This window comes from Balaenoptera physalus (genome assembly GCF_965194825.1).
Source record: "Balaenoptera physalus genome assembly, chromosome: 3".
NCBI classification, from domain to species: Eukaryota; Metazoa; Chordata; class Mammalia; order Artiodactyla; family Balaenopteridae; genus Balaenoptera; species Balaenoptera physalus.
Genome location: NC_138890.1, coordinates 53,765,401 through 53,787,496, shown reverse-complemented (window position 1 = coordinate 53,787,496; position 22,096 = coordinate 53,765,401). Strand labels below are relative to the sequence as shown.

Below are 22,096 nucleotides of genomic sequence, written 5' to 3'. Positions count from 1 at the left end.
AAGATTTCATATGATGTTTGCTGTAAGCTCTTTATAGATATCCATTATCACAATAAGAAAGTTTGCTTCCAGTCCTAGTTTGCTAGAAGTTTTGATCATGAATGGGTATTAAATTTTGTCAAATGTGTTTTTGCTTTATCAAGATCATTTCTATTATGTGGTGAAGTAAATTAATTGATCTGCAAATCTTAAAACAACCTTGATCCTAAAATAAACCCTAGTGGGTCATGTTCTATTATCCTTTTGTATATATCACTAGACACTATAACACATATTTTTAAGTATTTATTTTTATATATTATTTTTATTTATCAACATTTATTTTATTATGTATACTGTATATATATATTTTTCAAATGTGCATAAACAAGTTTGAACGCAGAGTATGAGCCAATCAAGAGGAAGGACCTGGTAATGTAGGATAGAAAAGGGAAGATAGCCAGAGCAAGCTGCTGAAGGTGGAGAGATGGATGTGATTCAGGGCACAGGTAAGTGTGCTGGCCTTCGGGAGAAGCCAGGGCACTTCTTTCACTGTACTAGGACAGAAGGCCGAGTATGTAACTGTATATATTCCTAAAGTGGTGGATTTGTTGCTGGGCAGATGAAGTAGTTCTCATGCCATTGCCTCTGTGACACATGAGTTACCAACTGAGAATGAGGAATGGGCCCAGTATAGGAAATTTTGAGGAGAAAAGCTAAGTGACTGAAAGTGTAAAATTAATAGAGAATTAGGACCTTCTTAATATCTATTTGAGACTTGTGGTTAAAAATTTAAGTGAATCTGATCAGCACTGTTTGTGTTTTTTCTCCTCGGAGTGCACTTAATGGATATTAGTTTGTTTTCTGTTGCTGTTTTAAAGCATATGGGTGTGTTTAATCAGGATTGGAGTTTAGCTGGGAGAGGTATCCTCACTATGATAGAATTTGATGAATTGAAAAATATATTTGAGGAAGTAGACTCAAGAAGTAGACTCCTGGGCTTTCCTGGTGGCGCAGTGGTTGAGAATCTGCCTGCCAATGCAGGGGACACGGGTTCGAGCCCTGGTCTGGGAAGATCCCACATGCCGCTGAGCAACTGGGCCCGTGAGCCACAACTACTGAGCCTGCGCGTCTGGAGCCTGTGCTCCGCAACAAGAGAGGCCGCGACAGGGAGAGGCCCGCACACCGTGATGAAGAGTGGCCCCCACTTGCCACAACTAGAGAAAGCCCTTGCACAGAAATGAAGACCCAACACAGCCATAAATAAATAAATTAAATTAAAAAAAAAAAAAGAAGTAGACTCCTGGGGGAAACTTAAGGAAATCATACATTTGTGAAGTCTAAGTTAATAGTTTTGAGGTGTTATGCTAAAATATTACATGCATAATCTCATACATCTTCAAATACTAGTTCCTATAAAATAGGAATAGTATTTGTCCCCTTATAAATATGAGTAAGCTGAAGATGAGAGGTTTGATTCTTTGCCAAACCACAAAACCAGAAAGTCATGGCAAATCTAGATTCTAAATCCCACCCCCCACATTCTTGAAAACACTCAGTGTTAACTTATATCTTATTTTAATGTTGCTTATACATGTATCATTACTTCCAAAACTCTGAAACTGAACTTTAAAACCACTGCAAAATCAATTTTAAAAAATTTCAAGAGCCTTTTAATATGATGAGTTATAATGTTTTAGAGAAACAAAATCACCACTTGCAACTTAATATATTTCAGTTTGAGATTTAAAAAAACATTATGCGTACTCCTGCTTCCCTGGTAGAGTTCCAAGCGCTGGATATCAGAACTAGAGTTGCATGGAAAGCCTCATGAGATGGGAGCAGAGACAGGAAAGATCAAAACATTTCTGAAGATGCAATTGATCTAGTTTGACTATAAACATTAGTCAGGTAATCGGAAGTGGGAATCATTAAAAATGGGAGACTAGGAGAAAGGCATGGAGGACAAAGTAAGAATCTCTGTATTTGGTAGCAGCACTGGGAAGTCCTCTCCCTGCCGTGGAATTCTGAGACAGGGGCAGCTAGGTCAGTAAGGAAATAAATTTCTTTTCTGGCTAGAGAGGCAGAGGGGTAAATGATACCATGAGCCAGATGAACTTGCCCTCTCTCCACTTCATCCACTCTGGAGAAATGACCAATCAAAATGTATGACTCAGCACATCCTGGAACCCTCTCAGCCCAGCCAGGACCTGCCCAGCCACTCTCTGAATCACAAGTGGTAATTTGTGATCCATCAGTGACCCAAACTCATCCCCTTGGATTGTCTCTCTGCTGGCAGTCTACAGTTCTCCAGAAGCACAAAAAGTGTTAACTTCTAACATTTTTTTCCTCTGGACCGCTGATAAATTCTATGGGTAAGAGTCTGATTTAACTGTTCCTCATTATCATCTGAGCTTGGGGCTTGGCTTTTCCTTTTAAATGGGTGGCAAGATGTTGTTATTCCCCTTTGCCTGTTTACTGGCTGTATTAGTCTCTGAGGTAACTATCTCAAGAGATTCTGTAGAAGATAATAATAGTTATATTTTCCCCAGAGAAGCTTCATAAATACATCTCCAGAGCCAGCACAGATGAGCTGACAGATCACAAAATAGCATTTAAAGCTCTGCCCAGAGAAAGGTCAGAGCTGGAGGAAATCAGCTACTACATCAGAACATCAGGAAAATAATCTGCAACCTGTTAGGTGTGACGTTTAAAAATCATCCACAATCTTTTTCATTGTGTAAATTATGGATTTTTGTTCATTTTATTGGAGGCTATAGGTTATGGTTTGAATCAGGCAAGTAAGTATGTGTATTACTGAGGCTTTTATGATCCCCTGCAATCAAAATTAGGTCCTTCTGTTAGTTTCTAGCACAGTATCCTGCACTTTTCCTTCATAGCCCTTACCACATTTTATAACAACATATTTGTTTATGCAAATATTTATGTTGTATAGATGATTAGGTTTAAGACGAAGGAAACCATGTTCCTTGGTTTACTCTTTTAGCCTCATCACCTGTATGATAAATATACAATAAATAGTTGTAAAATGGCCACTGAATAAACAAGTGTTCATTATGTATCAAGCTAATAATATATGCTGGGTTGCTGATGGATGGAGATGAGCAAAGCACAGATTCCTCAAAGTGTTCAGTCAAACAGAAACCTAATGGTTATGATACAATATAATACAATGCAACCATCTATAGCTAGGTTTCTGGAGTGTTCTATAACAGAGAAACGGCTGGGTGCTGTGGAAGGGCAAAGAGGGATAACATCTAATTTATGTTTGGCAAGAAGAGGTCAGGAAAGACTAACGTAAAGGAGAAATGAACTCAGAGTCTTTATGTCTCGTGAGATGTACATAAAAGTTTCTTCTGGCTAAAAAGGAAGTTTTAATGAACATTTATCATAACTATTATATGGTAGGTCCCTCAAATCCATTCTATCCACTGCCAGAAAGATCTGTGTAAACTCTAAATTTTATATGTTTATGAATTTTAGATACATGGGTTTTGAACCTGGATATCCTGTACACACAAGATACACAAGGGTGGATGAAGTCATCTATGTGTGTTTTGATGAGGGCATTTAAGGTGTGCTTCTTCCCTTTAGAATATTATAAGGCTACTTATGAGACAGAGAAAACTCACTTTGTAAGTTTCAAATCTTCTTACTCTACTGCTGGGTTTTTCTGAAGATGAAAACTTCTGGAAAGTTGACAACATATTCTAGAGAGAGAATGTGGGGAACTAGGTACTCTCATAAATTCCTGGCGGGGATTCAAAATGATACACCCTCTATGGAGATAATTTGGCAATATAGAGTCTAAAATTACATATGCCTTTATCCTTTGTTTTAACAAACTTTATCTTAGCAAACCCACTTCTAGGAATCTATCTCAAAGTGGTTCTGGCCAAAATACAAAAAACCAGATGCAAAAAGCTTTTCACTATTGCCGTATCAGTAATAGCAAAAGGCTGGAAACAACCTGAATGTCCTTCAGGTTGGGAACAAGTTGAGTAAACAAGTGACACCCATAAAATGTAGCACTACACAGCTGAAAGAGAGAATGAGAAGTATCTTTATATACTTTTATGGTCTGCTGTCCAGCATATACTGTTAAGTGGAAAAAGCAATGTAGCCTCAATTGATCTACAGATTCTACAAAATGCCTATCAAAATCTCAGCTAGATTCTTTGAAAAAAAATGGCAAGCTGATTTTAAAATTCATATATAACTTCAAGGGATCTGAAACTCAAGAAATTCAAGGAAATAGCTAAAACAGTCTCAAAAAAAAACAAGGTTGGAGGGCTCACACATGGTTTCAAAACTTAATCCAAAGCTACAGTAATCAAGACAGTGTAGTACTGGCGTAACGATGGGTATGAAGCTGAATTGAGAGTCTGAAAACAAACCCTCCATTTATGATCAATTGACTTTTGACCAGTATGCCAAGACAATTCAATGGGTAAAAAGTCTTTCAACAAATGGTACTGGGACAATGCGATATCCAAATGCAAAAGAATGAAGTTGGACCCCTACCTCACACTATACAAAAATGAACTCAAAATGGATAATAGACCTAAATATAAGAGCTAAAACTATAAAAACTCTTTTTAAAAAATAGGAGTAGATCCTTGTGACCTTGGATTAGGCAATGTTTTCTTATATATGAAAACAAAAGCACAAGTAATAAAAGAAAAAATCAATAAATTGGACACAATCAAAATTTAAAACTTTTTTTCTTCAAAGACATCATCAAGAAAGTTAAAAGAGAACCCATGGAATGGAGAAAATATTTGCAGATCATATATCTGATAAGGGACCTGCATCTAGAATATGTAAAGGATTCCTACGACTCAATAATACAAAGAGAGATAAACCAGCTGGAAAATGGACAATGGGTCAGAATAGACATTTTTCCAAAGAAGATAAACAAATGGCCAATAAGCACATGAAAAGATGCTCAACATCACTAGACATTAGGGAGATACAAATCAAAACCACAATGATATACCACTTCACACCAATTAGAATGGCTACTATTTAAAAAATTGGAATATAACAAGGGTTGGCAAGGATATGGAGAAGTTAGAACCAGTGTGTATTGCTGGTAGGAATGTAAAATGTTGTGTGAAAAGTGGTTCTGCAGTTCTTCAAAAAGTTAAACATAGAATTACCATGCAATCCAGCAATTCCTATCCTAAGTATATACTAAAATAATTGAAAGGGATTCAAACAGATACTTGTACACTAATATTCATAGCAGCGTTATTCACAGTAATCAAAAGGTAGAAACAATCCAAATGTCTGTCAACAGATGAATGGAAAAACAAAATGTGGTATATGCGTAGAGCAGAATTTTATTCAGCCTAAAAAGGAATGAAATTCTGATACATGCTACATGAATGAACCTTGAACACATTATACTAAGTGAAATAAGCCTGATGCAAGAGGACAAATGTTGTATAATTTCACTTACATGAGGTGCCTAAAATAGACAAATACATACAGATAGAAACAGAGTTTACCAGGGGTTGGGGAGAGGGAGAATAGGGAGGTATTATTTAATGGGTAGAGTTCTTGTTCGGGATGAAGAAAAAGTTCCAGAAAAAGGTAGGGGTGATGATTACACAACATTGTGAATGTACTTAATGGCATTGAATTGTACACTTGAAGTGGTTAATATGGTAAATCTTATGTTATATATATTTTACCACAATCAAAAAATATTTTTTAGAAAGTTATTAATAGACAAATGGTGGTATTAAAGAAAACAGAGAGGGATAGGAGATTTTTTCTCAATATACCTTGTTTTGCAGATTTGACTTTGACTTTATAAAATACATAAATACTTTATATAACTCTAAAACAAAATGAAAATTTAAAAACAATCCCCCCAAATGGAATGTATAATAAAACAAATGAACCCAAGTATCTATCCAGTTTGAGGCATAACCACACAGAAATGTACTATTTCAAGTGAGTTTCAAACAATGACTTTACTATATATCATTAGTGGAATTATACCTTCATGACAAAAAAGAATAGCAATATCTTAAAGTGTTTTCAGTAACGGTATTGTTGAAGGTAATGTTTATATTGCTATTCTGAAAGTGTTTTACATCTATTATGGATAAAGCAAACAGCATGGAGGGTAATTTGGTAAAAACTTGAGCGATCTCAAAATCGTTGAGAACTAGGATTTTCAGTAAGGAAGAGAGGAGTTACTGATATAATAGTGATGAGATTAAGAGTCGCTGCAGTCTTGAATATAAATTGAAACTATCATTATGAATTTACGGTGCATTTATCTTCAATTACGTTTGTGTATGCATGTATATATATATTATACCTATACTTATATCAAATACCTGTATCTATTCCTAGCTCTAGCCATTGAAAAGACCTAGTAACAATGACAATCCAATTGCAGCAGACACTTCTATCGCTCAGTCTGGAGGAGGAAATATCTTTTCATATCAGAAAGTCATAAAGCTATCAAAACCTACTAGGGTCATGTCAAAATAACACATGATCCAACTTGACTATGTTCCTACTGGCCAAAGAATGGACATCAATAAGGGTGATAACATCAAACCCATGATTTCATTATGATTTAAAAAAAAACTTACTGATTGCTTTGGGAGGATTCTAGGAAACCAACAAATCATTTTGAAAAGTGATAAAAGACTTCAGCATTTGTTTTACGTTTCCTGGATGAACTGTACCTCAAAGTAACTAAATAATTGCTGAAAGCCAATTTCTCTTTATAAAAGTACTCCAGCTAAAATACAACGGAGAAATGATAGAATTCAAATATTACAACCCATAAGAACTTTTTGGATCTAGGCATTCAGGTGCCTTTTTGGATCTAGGCATTCACTATGAAAAGAAAGACTTACTGATTATCTACCTCCTGCTCAAAGTACACACCACCACCTGTGAAGTAGTCCTGCCCGCCTCCCCTCCATCAGACCTGAATCTGAGCAAACCTTAAGATCTAACCAGCAATTTTCACAAAATACAGAGAGTTGTGAAACATGTAGAAAGACAAACCAGAAACGCAAACAGTGCAAAATTCAGGCTGTGGAACTGCTACAGCAAAAATGATTTGGTTTCTTCAACAAAAAATTACTAGGAATAAAAGAAGAGTTGGTCAGGGAAGCTATAGAATAAAAAAACATCTTAAAGGCACATAAACCAAGGACAAAGTATGGACCTTGTTTGAATCCATTTAAAGGACCCAAATATTCTATAAAAGTTCCTTTTAAAAAGAAGACATTTAATCATATATTAACGCATATATGTGGAACCTAGAAAAATGGTACAGATGAACCAGTTTGCAGGGCAGAAATAGAGACACAGATGTAGAGAACAAACGTATGGACACCAAGGGGGGAAAGTGGGGGGGGGGATGAATTGGGAGATTGGGATTGACATATATACACTAACATGTATAAAATAGATAACTAATAAGAACCTGCTGTATTAAAAATAAAATTCAATAAAAATAACTAAAAAATAAAAGCAGACATTTATAGAACAATCAGGGAATTGCGAACATTGAGTATTTGGTGAAAACCTCGAGTCTAGGTAATTTATATAGATTAGAAGCTGACTCATCTGTGTTAGTTCCTTTCCTGATGAGACAACATAGATCATTTTTTTTTTTTCTAATGGAAATATATTTGACATCTAACATTGTGCAGATTTAAAGTGTACAACATGTTAATCTGACACATTTATATATTGTAATATGGTTGCCATTGCGATAATTAGCACCTTTGTTGAGTTACATAATGATCCCTTTTTTTTAGTGGTTGGAATCATTAAATTCTAATCTCTTAGCAAGTTTATTGATTATAATATAGTATTGTTGTCTATATTCACTATACCATGTACTAGATCACTGGGATCTAGTACAAGGAGACAAAATATATTAGGTATATCAAAGTAGAAATATTTTTGTTGTATTTATTAGGCCTTTTAAATATAAAAATAAAATGATGTAATCTTACTGTTTAGATAACTGGTTATCTTATTTTCAAAAAAAATTTTATGCATATACCAGCATATTTGTGTAATATGTTTCCTTTTGTGGTTGTGTTTATATACCCTTTTTTTACTGTATAGTTTTTATGTACACTAAGCGTTCATGTACTGTAATGCATATTATAGTCTAAACATCTTCTTTCCCTCACTTTATCTCATAATATCTTGAAAATCTTTTCATATGAGAATATAGATTTGCCTTATTTTTTAAAAATTGCTCTATAATCGGTAACATGAATTTACCATAATTTATTCACATGTTCCCCTATTAATGGGCATGCAAATTGTTTTCGATTTTATATGATGTACTGTGTATCCTTACAAGTACATCTTGGTGTGATTTTTCAAGTGTATCTATAGTGAAAGTTTCTAGCAGTGGAATTACAGGGTCAAACACCATGTGTTTTTTCAAGAGGTATTTCCAAATTGTCCTCAAAGGCACTTTTACCAAACTGCCTTCCATCCAGAGCACATGAGAGTGCCCAGTTCTCCAAGCTGTCACCGAGTGTGCCTTGCCTCAAGCCTTTATGGAAGTGTTCTCACTCTGACACACTGAGTAGGAGTCAAACATGCTTGTTTAGGTTGTAAATTCCCTCCTTCTAAATTTACAGCAGAGAGAATTTAGATTCTTGTCTCAACTTGGTTCCCATGTTATCCTAGCCATGTACCTTTCTTTTACTTCAGTTTGTCATGCATGCTTTGGAAATTCAGTTCAAACACACTCACACACACACACACACACACACACACACAAACACACACACACACACACACACACACACCAGCAACTGGGCATAGTTATTTATAAACTGTTGAAATCTGACTTTTGCAAACCTTAGGTTTTCTGTATTATCATGGCAAATTCGTTAGATGAAATGATACTAGTTTGATTTTATTTTTTGTGAGTTTCACACTAGACACACTTTGGAAAATTACTACAGAGCCACAAGAAGAGAAATATGATAGACCAGTGCTCCAAAGAAAGACAATGGGACAGTGCACCCTAACCTCCTCTTTGCCCATTCCTCAGGGATCTCTTCTCACAAGGGCTAATGATTTTTCTAAACTGTGAAAAGCTTGCTGTGGGCACTCCCTGGTCACAGTCTGAAAAACACAGATTAATTTTTCTACCATTTTAGTGCATAGGACAACAATGGTTCTTAAAAACACTTCTGTGGAGATCCCTGGCCGAAGATCAGAAATGTCCCACCACTGGAATGAGACTACCCAAGAGGCATACAAATTGAATTTTGAGAGCTGAATTGAAGGGCACGTAAATAAGTATCCTACTCCCTGACAGGATTTTATTATAAGTTTTAGATGCTTTTTTGTCTCATGAACTTTATTGGCCGCTGTGCACACAACATGTATATTAACTGCGTGGGTTTCGGTGCAATCCCGCCTCCACAATTTCCTAACATGTGGTTCTTGAGCAAATATTTAATCTTTCTACACCATAATCTTTTCTTTTCCCCCTAATCACTGTCCTCTTTTTTGCAACAATTTTATTGAGGTATATTTTACACATCATAAAATTCACCTGTTTCAAGTGTTCAATTCAGTGATCCTAAGTAATTTTACTGAGTGGTGCAAGTCACCATAAATCAATTTTAGAAACTTTTATCCTGCTAGTAAGATCCTTTGTGCCCATTTAGTTAATCCCCATTCCAACCCTGAGCCCCAGGCAACTAATAATCTACTTTATATATCTATAAATTTGCCTTTTCTGACAATTTCATATAAATGGAATTATAAATATGTAATCTCTTGTGTCTCGCTCCTTTCGTGTAGCATAATGTTTATGGGGTTCATCCATTATGTAATCTGTGCTATTAATTCATTCCTTTTTAGAGCTGAATAGTATGTCACTATATGGATGTACCACATTTTGTCTGTTCCTTCACCAGTTGATAGACATGTAGCTTGTCTCCAGTTTTGGGCAATAATGAATAATGCTGCAATGAACACTTGTATACAAGTCTTTGCGTAGAAATGTGATTTTACTTCTCTTGGATAGATACCTAAGAGTGGAACTGCTGGGTGATATGGTAATTTAATGTTTAACTTTTTGAGAGACTCACAAACTGTTTTCCAAAGTGACTGCACCATTTACATGCAATGTCTAAGGGTTCCCTTTTCTCTACATCCTAGAGCTGACATTTCTTATTGTCTATTTTATTTATTACAGCCATTCAGATGAGCATGGCATTTGTGGTTTTAGTTTCCATTTCTCTAATGCCTAGTAATGTTAGGCATCTTTTCATGTGTATCTTCTTTAGTGAAACATCTGTTCATATCTTTGCCCACTTTTTTCTTGGGTTGTATTATTATTGAATTGTAGTAGTCCTTTGTAAATTCTGGGTATATTCCTTTTATCTGTTACATATTTGGCAAATATTCTCTCCTAGTCTGTTGCTTGCCTTGTCATTTTCTTAATGGCGTCTTTTGAAGTGCAACAATTTTGAATTTAGATAAACTCTAATTTATCAAGTTTTTAATAGACCTTGCTTTTAGTATTGTATCTAGGAAAGTTTTGCCTAATCCAAGGTCTCAAAGATTTTATCCTGTGTTTTACTCTAAAAGTTTTGTTGTTTTTGCACTTACATCTATGTTCCATTTAAGTTATTTTTATGTATGGTGTGCAGGTCTAAGTTCATCATTTTTGGATGAGAATATCTAATTGACCCAGCACCATTTGTTAAACCGATTATCTTTTCCTGGCATCTTAGTCAAAAATCAATTGACTATAAATATAAAGATATATTTCTGAACTCTTAGTTCTGTTCCATTGACCTATACCTATACATTATGCCAGTACCACACTACGTTGATAACTACAGCTTTATAGTACATTTAGAAATTGGGAAGTGAAAGTCCTCTGATTTTTTTCTTCTTCAACATCATTTTGGCTATTCTAGGTGTTTTGCACTTCCTTATAAATTTAAGAGATGCATGTCAATTCATACAAAAACAAAAAGCCTGCTGGGAATTCGATAAGGAATTGCACTGACTCTATAGATATTTTGGGGCATAATTGACATCTTAACAATATTTGAGTCTTTCAATTTATGAACATGGACTGTTTCTCCAGTTATTTAGATCTTTAATTTCCCTGAGCAGAGTTTTGTGATTTTTTTGTGTATGTCTTGCTCTTCTTTGCTAAATTTTAATATTCCTAAGCATTTTATTATTTTTGAACTTTTCTGAACACAATTGTATTCTTAATTTTATTTCCATTTTGTTCATTGCTTATATAGAAAAATACAGTTGGTTTCTGTATATTGATCTTGTATCCTGAAACCTTGCTACCTTGATTATTAGTTCTAATAGTATTTTGTAGTTCCCTTATGATTTTTCTATATGCAGAATCATGTTGTCTGTAATTAAAGGAAGTTTCATTTCTTCCTTTCCAATATGCCATTCTTCCTTCCTTCCTTCCTCCCTGCCTTCCTCTCTCCCTCCCTCCCTCCCTCCTTCCCTTTCTTTCTTTCACTGAAAAGAAGTGAGAGGAGGTATTCTTGCCTTGTTTCTGATCTTAGAGGAGGAAGTATTCAACCTTTGGGTTTTATTGCAGATACCCTTTATCAAATTGAGGAAGCTCCCTTCCATTTCAACTTTGTTAAGAGTTTTTATCACAGATGAGTGCTGCATTTTGTCAAATGCTTTTCCAGTGTCTATTGAGATGATCATAATGTTTTGTCCATTATTCTATTAATATGATGTATTATATTCATTGATTTTCAGATATTAATCCCACTTGGTCATGGTGTCTAACTTTTTAAATATGTTGATGGGTTTGATTTGCTATTTTTTCTGACGACTAAACCTGAATTTCTACCATTAGTAAAAATGAGGATAAAGATATTACCGAGAGAATCAGCAGACATCACGCATGGCAGAGAATCTAACATGAGGAGCACTAGAATCACAACTAACTGCTGAACAATCATCGACAGGAAGACACTGGAACTCACCAAAAAAGATACCCCACGTCCAAAAACAAAGGAGAAGCTTCAATGAGACGGTAGGAGGGGGTGCAATCACAATAAAATCAAATCCCATAACTGCTGGGTGGGTGACTCACAAACTGGAGAACACTTATACTACAGAAGTCCACCCACTGGAGTGAAGGTTCTGAGCCCCACGTCAGGCTTCCGAACCTGGGGGTCCGGCAACGGGAGGAGGAATTCCCAGAGAATCAGACTTTGAAGGCTAGTGGGATTTGATTGTAGGACTTCAACAAGACTGGGGAAAGCAGAGACTCCATTTTTGGAGGGCACACACTAAGTAGTGTGCGCATCAGGACCCAGGGGGAAGGAGCAGTGACCCCATAGGAGACTGAACCAGACCTACCTGCTAGTGTTGGAGGGTCTCCTGCAGAGGTGGGAGGCGGCTGTGGCTCACCATGGGGACAAGGACACTGGCAGCAGAAGTTCTGGGAAGTACTCCTTGGCGTGAGCCCTCCCAGAGTTCACCATTAGCCCCACCAAACAGCCTGTAGGCTTCAGTGCTGGGTCGCCTCAGGCCAAACAACCAACAGGGAGGGAACTCAGTCCCACCCATCAGCAGACAAGCATATTAAAGTTTTACTGAGCTCTGCCCACCAGAGCAACACCTGGCTCTACCCACCACCAGTCTCTCCCATCAGGAAGCTTGCACAAGCCTCTTAGGTAGCCTCATCCACCAGAGGGCAGAGAGCAGAAACAAGAAGAACTACAATCCTGCAGCCTGTGGAACAAAAACCACATTCACAGAAAGATAGATAACATGAAAGAGGACTATGTACCAGATGAAGGAACAAGATATAACCCCAGAAAAACAACTAAATGAAGTGGAGATAGGCAACCTCCCAGAAAAAGAATTCAGAGTAATGATAGTGAGGATGATCCAAGACCTCGGGAAAAGAATGGAGGCAAAGATCGAGAAGATGCAAGAAATGTTTAACAAAGACCTAGAAGAATTAAAGAACAAACAAACAGAGATGAACAATAAAATAACTGAAATGAAAAATACACTAGAAGGAATTAATAGCAGAATAACTGAGGCAGAAGAATGGATAAGTGACCTGGAAGTCAGAATGGTGGAATTCACTGCCACAGAACAGAATAAAGAAAAAAGAATGAAAAGAAATGAAGACAGCCTAAGAGACCTCTGGGACAACATTAAATGCACAAACATTCGCATTATAGGGGTCCCAGAAGGAGAAGAGAGAGAGAGAGGACCTGAGAAAATATTTGAAGAGATTATAGTCAAAAACCTCCCTAACATGGGAAAGGAAATGGCCACCCAAGTCCAGGAAGTGCAGAGAGTCCGAGACAGGATAAACCCAAGGAGAAACATGCCGCACCACATAGTAATCAAATTGACAAAAATTAAAGACAGAGAAAAATTATTAAAAGCAACAAGGGAAAAATGACAAATGACATACAAGGGAATTCCCATACGGTTAACAGCTGATTTCTCAGAAGAAACACTACAAGCCAGAAGGGAGTGGCTTGATATACTTAAAGTGATGAAAGGGAAGAACCTACAACCAAGATTACTCTACCCGGCAAGGGTCTCATTCAGATTCAACAGAGAAATCAAAAGCTTTACAGACAAGCAAAAGCTAAGAGAATTCAGCACCACCAAACCAGCTCTACAACAAATGCTAAAGGAATTTCTCTAAGTGGGAAACACAAGAGAAGAAAAGGAACTATGAAAACAAACCCAAAACAATTAAGAAAATGGTAATAGGAACATACATATCAATAATTACCTTAAATGTGAATGGATTAAAAGCTCCAACCAAAGGACACAGGTTCACTGAATGGATACAAAAACAAGACCCATATATATGCTGTCTACAAGAGACCTACTTCAGACCTAGGGACACATGCAGACTGAAAATGAGTGTGAAAATGACTATACTACCCAAAGCAATCTACAGATTCAGTGCAATCCCTATCAAATTACCAATGGCATTTTTTACAGAACTAGAACAAAAAATCTTAAAATTTCTATGGAGACACATAAGACCCCAAATAGCTAAAGCAATATTGAGAAAGAAAAACGGAGCTGGAGGAATCAGACTCCCTGACTTCAGACTACACTACAAAGCTACAGTAATCAACACAATATGGTACTGGTGCAAAAACAGAAATATAGATCAATTGAACAGGATAGAAAGCCCAGAGATAAACCCACGCACCTATGGTCAACTAATCTATGACAAAGGAGGCAAGGATATACAATGGAGAAAAGACAGTCTCTTTAATAAGTGGTGTTGGGAAAACTGGACAGCTACATGTAAAAGAATGAAATTAGAACACTCCCTAACACCATACACAAAAATAAACTCAAACTGGATTGAAGACCTAAATTAAGATCGGACACTATAAAACTCTTAGAGGAAAACATAGGCAGAACACCCTTTGACATAAATCACAGCAAGATCCTTTTTGATGCACCTCCTAGAGTAATGGAAATAAAACCAAAAATAAACAAATGGGACCTAATGAAACTTAAAAGATTTTGCACAGCAAAGGAAACTATTAGCAAGACAAAAAGACAACCCTCAGAATGGGAGAAAATATTTACAAACAAATCAACAAAGGATTAATCTCCAAAATATACAAACAGCTCATGCAGTTCAATATTAAAAAAACAAACAACCCAATTAAAAAATGGGCAGAAGACCTAAATAAACATTTCTCCAAAGAAGACGTACAGATGGCCAAGAGGCACATGAAAAGCTGCTCAACATCACTAATTATTAGAGAAATGCAAATCAAAACTGCAATGAGGTATCACTTCACACTGGTTACAATGGGCATCATCAGAAAATCTACAAACAACAAATGCTGAAGTGGGTGTGGAGAACAGGGAACCCTCTTGCACAGTTGGTGGGAATGTAAATTGATACAGCCACTATGAAAAACAGTATGGAGGTTCCTTTAAAAACTAATAATAGAACTACCATACGACCCAGCAATCCCACTACTGGGCATATACCCAGAGAGAACCATAATTCAAAAAGACACATGCACCCCAATGTTCATTGCAGCACTATTTACAGTAGCCAAGACATGGAAACAACCTAAATGTCCATGGACAGACGAATGGATAAAGAAGATGTGGTATATATATACAGTGGAATACTACTCAGCCATAAAAAGGAACAAAATTGGGTCATTTGTAGAGACGTAGATGGACCTAGAGACTGTCATACACAGTGAAGTTAGTCAGAAAGAGAAAAACAAATATCATATATTAACGCATATATGTGGAACCTAGAAAAACAGTACAGATGAACCGGTTTGCAGGGCAGAAATAGAGACACAGATGTAGAGAACAAACGCATGGACACCAAGGGGGGAAAGTGGGCGTGGGGGTGGTGGTGTGATGAATTGGGTGATTGGGATTCATATGTATACACTGATGTGTATAAAATAGATAACTAATAAGAACCTGCTGTATAAAAAAAATAAATAAAAATTTTAAAAAAGATATTCCTTACCTCACAGGTTTATAGTAACAATCAAATGCAATAATATACATAAAGTACCTAGCATGGTATCTGATACATAGTAAGAGCTCAGTTAATGGTAATCATGTTGATTATACCACTGACAATAAATATATTCATAAAAGGGAACCCTCCCACACTGTTGGTAGGAATGTAAATTGGTGCAGCCACCATGGGAAACAGTATGGATGTTCCTTTAAAAACTAAAAATAGAGTTACCATATGATCCAGCAATCCCACTACTGGGTATATATCCAGAAAAGACAAAAGCTCTAATTTGAAAAGATACATGCACCCCAATGTTGATAGTGGTACTATTTACAATAGCCAAGACATGGAAGCAACCTAAGTGTCCATCAACAGAGGAATGGATAAAGAAGTTGTGGTATATATATATATATACATATACAATGAAATATTACTCAGCCATAAAAACAAATGAAATAATGCCATTTGCAGCAACATGGATGGACCTAGAGATTATCATACTAAATGAAGTTAAGTCAGAGAAAGACAAATATAATATCACTTATATGTGGAATCTAAAAAAATAGCACAAATGAACTTATTTACAAAACAGAAACAGACTCACAGACATAGAAAACAAACTTATGGTCACCAAAGGGGAAGGGGGGGAGGGATAAATTGTGAGTACAGAATTAACAGATGCACAACTACCATATATAAAATAGATAAACAATAAGGATTTACTATACAGCACAGGGACCTATATTCGATATCTTATAATAAACTATAATGCAAAAGAATCAAAAAAATATAGATATACATATGTATGTATAACTGAATCACTTTGCTGTACACCTGAAACTAACACAATATTGTAAATCAACTATAAATCAATCAGTATCTTCATATAATTACCTCATATAAAATAATAGGAAACAATTGCATAAAACAAGTTAATCTGCTTAATATCAGAGCTATATCACACTCATGGGTGGAAGAAGAAAGGTAATTATAATAGCTATCTTCCAAGTACTTCCATGTACTCTTTTAAGCACTTTATGTGTATTAACTACACTTGATCTTCCCAACAGCCCTATGAGGTATATACTGCTATAGATGGGCATGCTGAGGGCTTATATAACTTGCTCCATCCAGTTTTAAAGATGTTAAAGGGCAGAGCTGGGATTTGAACACAAGCAGTCTGTCCCCAGGACCAAGTTCCTTACCACCATGCTATGAGCCATGCTTTGCGCTAATTACTTTACAAACATTATATCTAATTTGCTCTTTACCACATGGTACGTAAAATCATTTCCAATGTACAAATATCCTCTCAGAGTTTCAGTTTCCTTTAAGGGACTTGCTCCAAATTCACATGTGATATTTAAACCTAGGCCTGCCTAAAGCCTATGCATTTTCTATTTGTATTTTCCTTAAATGTGTTTTTAAATGGATTCCATCTTTGATGAATCAATGTCTTTTTCTACAAAAGCTGAGAGCTTTTAAAAGCAATATCTAATAATATTTGTCCTGCATTTCCCATGCTTTGCTAGATGGAGACATCAGAACTGACAGACATCAGAAATGGTAAAGTCTGAATGAGGATTTGATACAATAGTTCTGGAATAAGCAGCAGGTTGCCCTAGTGTCATGGTTTTCAAGCTTTTTTTTTTATCTTCAACCCACAGGAAGAAATCTATTTTTCATCACAACCCAGTAGATATACTCACAGAGACACACATTATATTCACAAAAACAATGTTTGGCCTTATATGTTAATAGCACTTATTTTATTTTATTCAGTCTATTTTATTTCTTCCAAAAAAGTGCCTGTTAGGACCAACCAAACTGATTTCACAACCATTAGTGCATTATGAGCCACAATTTGAAAAACCCTCCATTGGAAAATACTTCAGATCTCTTCCAGTGCTCCAATTCAGATTTATTTCAAAGTGGCCTGCATGAGACAGCTTCAAGAAGGTGAATGACTGATTTGGTAGCCATGCTAATTCCTAAAAATAGAACCTAAGGAATGTATATCAGATCCACCCAAACCTGAGTTTTAATCTTGCTTTTCTCTTTCCTTCTTTTAGTTCCTTCATGAATTTGTTACTTTTTCTACAACTGTTTGTAGAGTCTACATTTCAGGAAGCATACAGGGACCGAGGAGTGAAGGATGAGTAAAAGCAGGCGTGCTTCCTGATGGCAGAGTGGGAATGAAAGCTGTTAATCCAAAAGCGTGCAGGAAAATATTTTCAAATTATGATAAGTTGAGCAAACAAGAATATGGCACTGTGTATAACAGGGAGACAAGGTTTGATATGGAGTGTGAGAAATGTCTCTGTGAGAAGTGTCCTTTGGGCTGAGACTGAAAGAGGAAGAGTCAATAACCAGTTAGTGGAGAGCACTGTGCGTGCAGGCAAGGTCACACCATATCACAGTCTTCTAAGGCTGGAGGGGGCATGAACTGCTAGCTGAGGAATGGAAGGAAAAGATCTTCAAAATAAGTCTGGAAAAGTAAACAGGGCCAGACCACACAGGGTCCTGCGGATCATGGAAAGAGGTGAAGGGGTTTTATGGGGCTGGATAACGTAAAACTCACATTGTAAAAAGATAACCATGGTGTGTAGAATGGATTGGAGAGGTTCAACATTACACAGAGAGAGCTGTGTACAGTCTATGGCAATATGATGGAGTAGGGTGGAGTAGGGTGGTGGTCCTTTGTTACTTATCTCCGCTCTTACTGAGCAGACTTTACAATGCATTTCACATGCAGTGGGACCAGATTTCTTAATTTTGGAGCTGTCAACTAACAAATAAGCCATGATATAGCATTTTTAAAAAGTAATGGAAATGCATCATTGAGTCTGTGGGATAAATGGCCAAGGTATAGGGAAACTCTTTCACTTTTAGGTTTTAAAAAAATCAGGTTATGATATGAACCTTCATATCCTAGTTATTACCAAACTGTGTTGTGCCCACATATTTTACTGGATATAGTTCTGGAAATTAAAATCTTATCTTCTCTCCCTCTGAGAGTCTAGGATCTGTGATAGAGGGCTTCAGGTCTGATGTGCTGAGGGGGGAAAAAGGATTTTTCACAGCCAACTGGCTCCATGATTAAATAAATTTAAAATCATACGGGGCAAGGGAAGCGTGTTGCCTCTTGCCTGGGCTGCTTCTTCTCTGACTAATAATCCCCCGCATGGCCGGACCCTGTCATTAACTTGACACAACTGGCACCTTTATCAGTTTGTTCTTTGAATAAAAATCGCTGAGCCCAAGTCGCAATAAAAACGTTCGTTCACTTAGGGTGAATTTAATAATACCCTTGTCCCCCACTTCGAGTTAAATAGAGTAATGGGAGAGAAGTCCTCTTCTCTGTCACCAGATTTGGGACTTCCGCCTGCCTCCAGTGGGGAGCTGAATGCAGCCAATCACTGCTCTCTATGCGAACCCAGTCTGCCTGGCTTGTATCCATTGGCATCGAGTTACGTTCATGGTTAGCATTCTCTTCTCCCTTCTTTTGGTACCCAGCTCTCAACCACCTCATTTGCCAGCTATCCCGACAAGACACTGCTCACATCCCATGAGCCATCATCGTCTGTTATATTAGCTAAGGGCAGCCTAAGTGCAATAGATCCCTGGCAGGGTTACATATAACTAGCACATTATTACTTCCTGAAAGACCTGTAAAACACAATGGATATAACGCGTAGTGGTGCAGCTGGGAGGATTCTGAACCAAATAGCCCAGGTCCAGGCACCTATCCTGGTGCCCATTAAACCTATGGCAGAGATGCCCAGCCAGTCCTTGCAAGGAGGTGAAGAATAACACTTCCTAAAAGACAATACCGAGGATGCACTGCCCACGTTTTTACAAGCGCTTCTCTTGTTTCTGTCTAAATTCCCCCTAAGGGCTTAATTTCTGACATCTTCTGTGTGAATCAGTCCTCAGTGGTAAACAGCATTTTATTTACTGAACAAGTAAACACCGAGGACCTAGTCTTCATTAGAATGTTACTGCCTCAGATTAATGCTTCATTGAATTTCTTTTTTCTTTTGTTCGCAAGTCCTCTCCTCCTCTAGCACAATGATCACTCTAAAGAAGATAATGTACTCAGTACAGTTCTCCCATCATTGATATTCTATGTTTGTTTCCTAAGCAAAGAATTTGTCACTAGGAATTCGTTTGCATCCTGGGCACTGCTTTGCAGACTCTTAATTCTGTGATTCCAATAAAACTTTAAAATACGATCTCAGTGACATGATGTCAAAAGAAACATGTCAAAATAGTGCTGATACAGAGAGCTTTTTGTGACTAGAAATCATGTCTGTGCTTTGAGGAAAGCAAAACAAGTCATAGCAGTTGGAATGCATTTTTACAGAAGACTCTTTGCAGACAGCAGAGGCCAATTCTGCTGGCCTGTGTCTCCTTTCCTCTTCCCGTCCCTCCAGCCCATGCTCCTTCAAGTGTGAAGTCCCCGTCTGATCATACGTCCGGCTTAAACCTCTTCACCGTCTTTCCAACATGTACAGACTCGTGAACAAGCTCCTGTCATGGGATCTGCCCTCTATCTTTCTCTCCAGGCTCAAGCTTCCCCGTAACACCTGTTGTTCCAACAAACCCAAACTATTTTCCTTTCCCCCCCTCACACTGTGTTCTTTCCCATGTCTGTGCTTAATTCGTGCTGTTTTCCTCTCTCAAATCTTACTTTTGGACCTGGAGACCCCTTCACCTCTACTATTTATTGGGTGTTTTACCTCGTGCAAATTGCTTAAGCTTCACTGGGCCTTGATTTCCTCATTTGTAAAATGGGAGCATAAGAGCAGCATTGTGGGGCTAATGACACCACATTTGTGGAGTGCTTTAGAGTCTGCCCCAGAGATGTTGCCTTTATTTTGTAGTTATTATTATTGTCACCATCCTTCAAAATTTAACTCAGTTTTCTCCTCTGCTGAGAAGATTTCCCTTCCCTCCTTATCCCAAAGACTGAGTGAATTACTGCGCTGTACTGTGCACTTACTTCTTTATTGCCCTTTTTATATCTTTTTCTTATCATTTAATGTGGTTCATGATTTGTTATAATGTTGCTGGGCAATGAAATTGTTAGTGTGGAAAAATAAGCATGAGGTGCTTCAAGGAGGGCTTGTAACTCATATTTTATGGACCTCCTGTAACAGTGTGTTCAGGATATGATCGTTAATAATAGGTGAATAAATGGGGTGTTCTTTATTTCCTGGGCTTTATAGCTTTGTAGACCTCCAGTTAATGGGTTCTTACTATATGCCAGGAGTAACATTAAATATTATACTCATCATATTCAGTCTTTACTATGATCAAATGTGGAAGATATTCTTATCATTCCCATTTTACACATGTGGAAACTGAGGGCCTGGAGTGAGTAATAGACCAGTACTCCCAAAGCCTGAACCCTTAGCTTAGGAAAGTTCTGCTCTGATCTGTAAGGTGTCCTTTGCCTCTGGGCCTCTTTAGTGTGTAAATGTATTTAACCCGTTTGCATTTCTAATTCCCCTCCAGGTACTCCTTCCAAGATGAGGAAGACATGTTCATGGTGGTGGACCTCCTGCTGGGCGGGGACCTGCGTTATCACCTGCAGCAGAATGTCCGCTTCCAGGAAGACACTGTGAAGCTCTTCATCTGTGAGCTGGCCATGGCCTTGGACTACCTGCGGAGCCAGCGCATCATTCACAGGTCAGTCAAGTCCAAGGGGACAGCCTTGGTCTGAATGCACAGGAGGGAATGCACAACCTGAAGCATTCAACGGGTCCTTGTTGAACGTGACATCTAATTCTTACAACATCCCTGGAGGTAGGTGTATTGTCCCCACTTTTCAGATTAAAAAAAAAACAAAACAAAACTGAGCACATTGAGCTTAGTCTGCCCAAGGTCACAGTTAGTAAACAACAAGACCAGAATTAGTGAGTGTTGGTGCTGCTTATAACTAAGCCTAGACAAAGAGAAGAAAAGGTGACATATAGGAACTTAATAAATATTAAATGAATTAATCGAAAGAGAAATGGAGGAAGTGCATGAAGGGAAAGAAATAGAATGGGTAGGAAGAAAATTCTTTGGGGAGAAAATTTGAGTTCTAACATCTGCCTGTCATCTACCCTATTGTGAGGGCGTGCTGCAGACAGAAGTCAGCAAAAGCAATGTATCTCCTTCACTTGGGCATTTGTGTTAAAGACAAACAAAGAACACAAGTAGCTATAAACCCAAACAGACAACAGAGAGAAAAGGATAATACTTTATGTTTATATAGGAGTTCGTCGTTTTTATGGCAATTTCCTATATAGTATCTCACTTGATCTCTGTAATAAGTGATAAGTGAGCTGAGCAGGTATAGTTAGACCAGTATTAAATATGAGATTTTGTGACTTGGAGGCATTACAGTATCATCTAGGTTACTTATAAGAAGTTTGAACCTAATCACCATCAAAGCAGCTACTATTTACCTGGCTTTCTATATGCCAGGTAATGCTAGGTACTTTCATATATTATCCTGTTAAGTTCTCAAAACTCAAAGAGGACTCCACATTTCATTACAGTATTCCCATTATA

At 37.3% G+C, this 22,096-nt stretch overlaps 2 protein-coding genes across 11 annotated transcripts in view; one reads left to right on the top strand and one right to left on the bottom strand.

The window, feature by feature from the left end:
• The window catches only part of STK32A (serine/threonine kinase 32A), a 132,738-nt gene that overhangs the window by 49,491 nt on the left and 61,151 nt on the right, over window positions 1–22,096 (top strand). For all 9 annotated transcript variants that reach the window (XM_082454249.1, XM_082454252.1, XM_082454253.1 and 6 more), the window contains one exon: window positions 21,053–21,226. In XM_082454249.1, coding sequence (XP_082310375.1) covers window positions 21,053–21,226 — 174 coding nt within the window. The remainder of the gene's footprint in view (window positions 1–21,052; window positions 21,227–22,096) is intronic.
• The window catches only part of PPP2R2B (protein phosphatase 2 regulatory subunit Bbeta), a 689,017-nt gene that overhangs the window by 621,425 nt on the left and 45,496 nt on the right, over window positions 1–22,096 (bottom strand). The gene's annotated exons all lie outside the window — the stretch shown is intronic.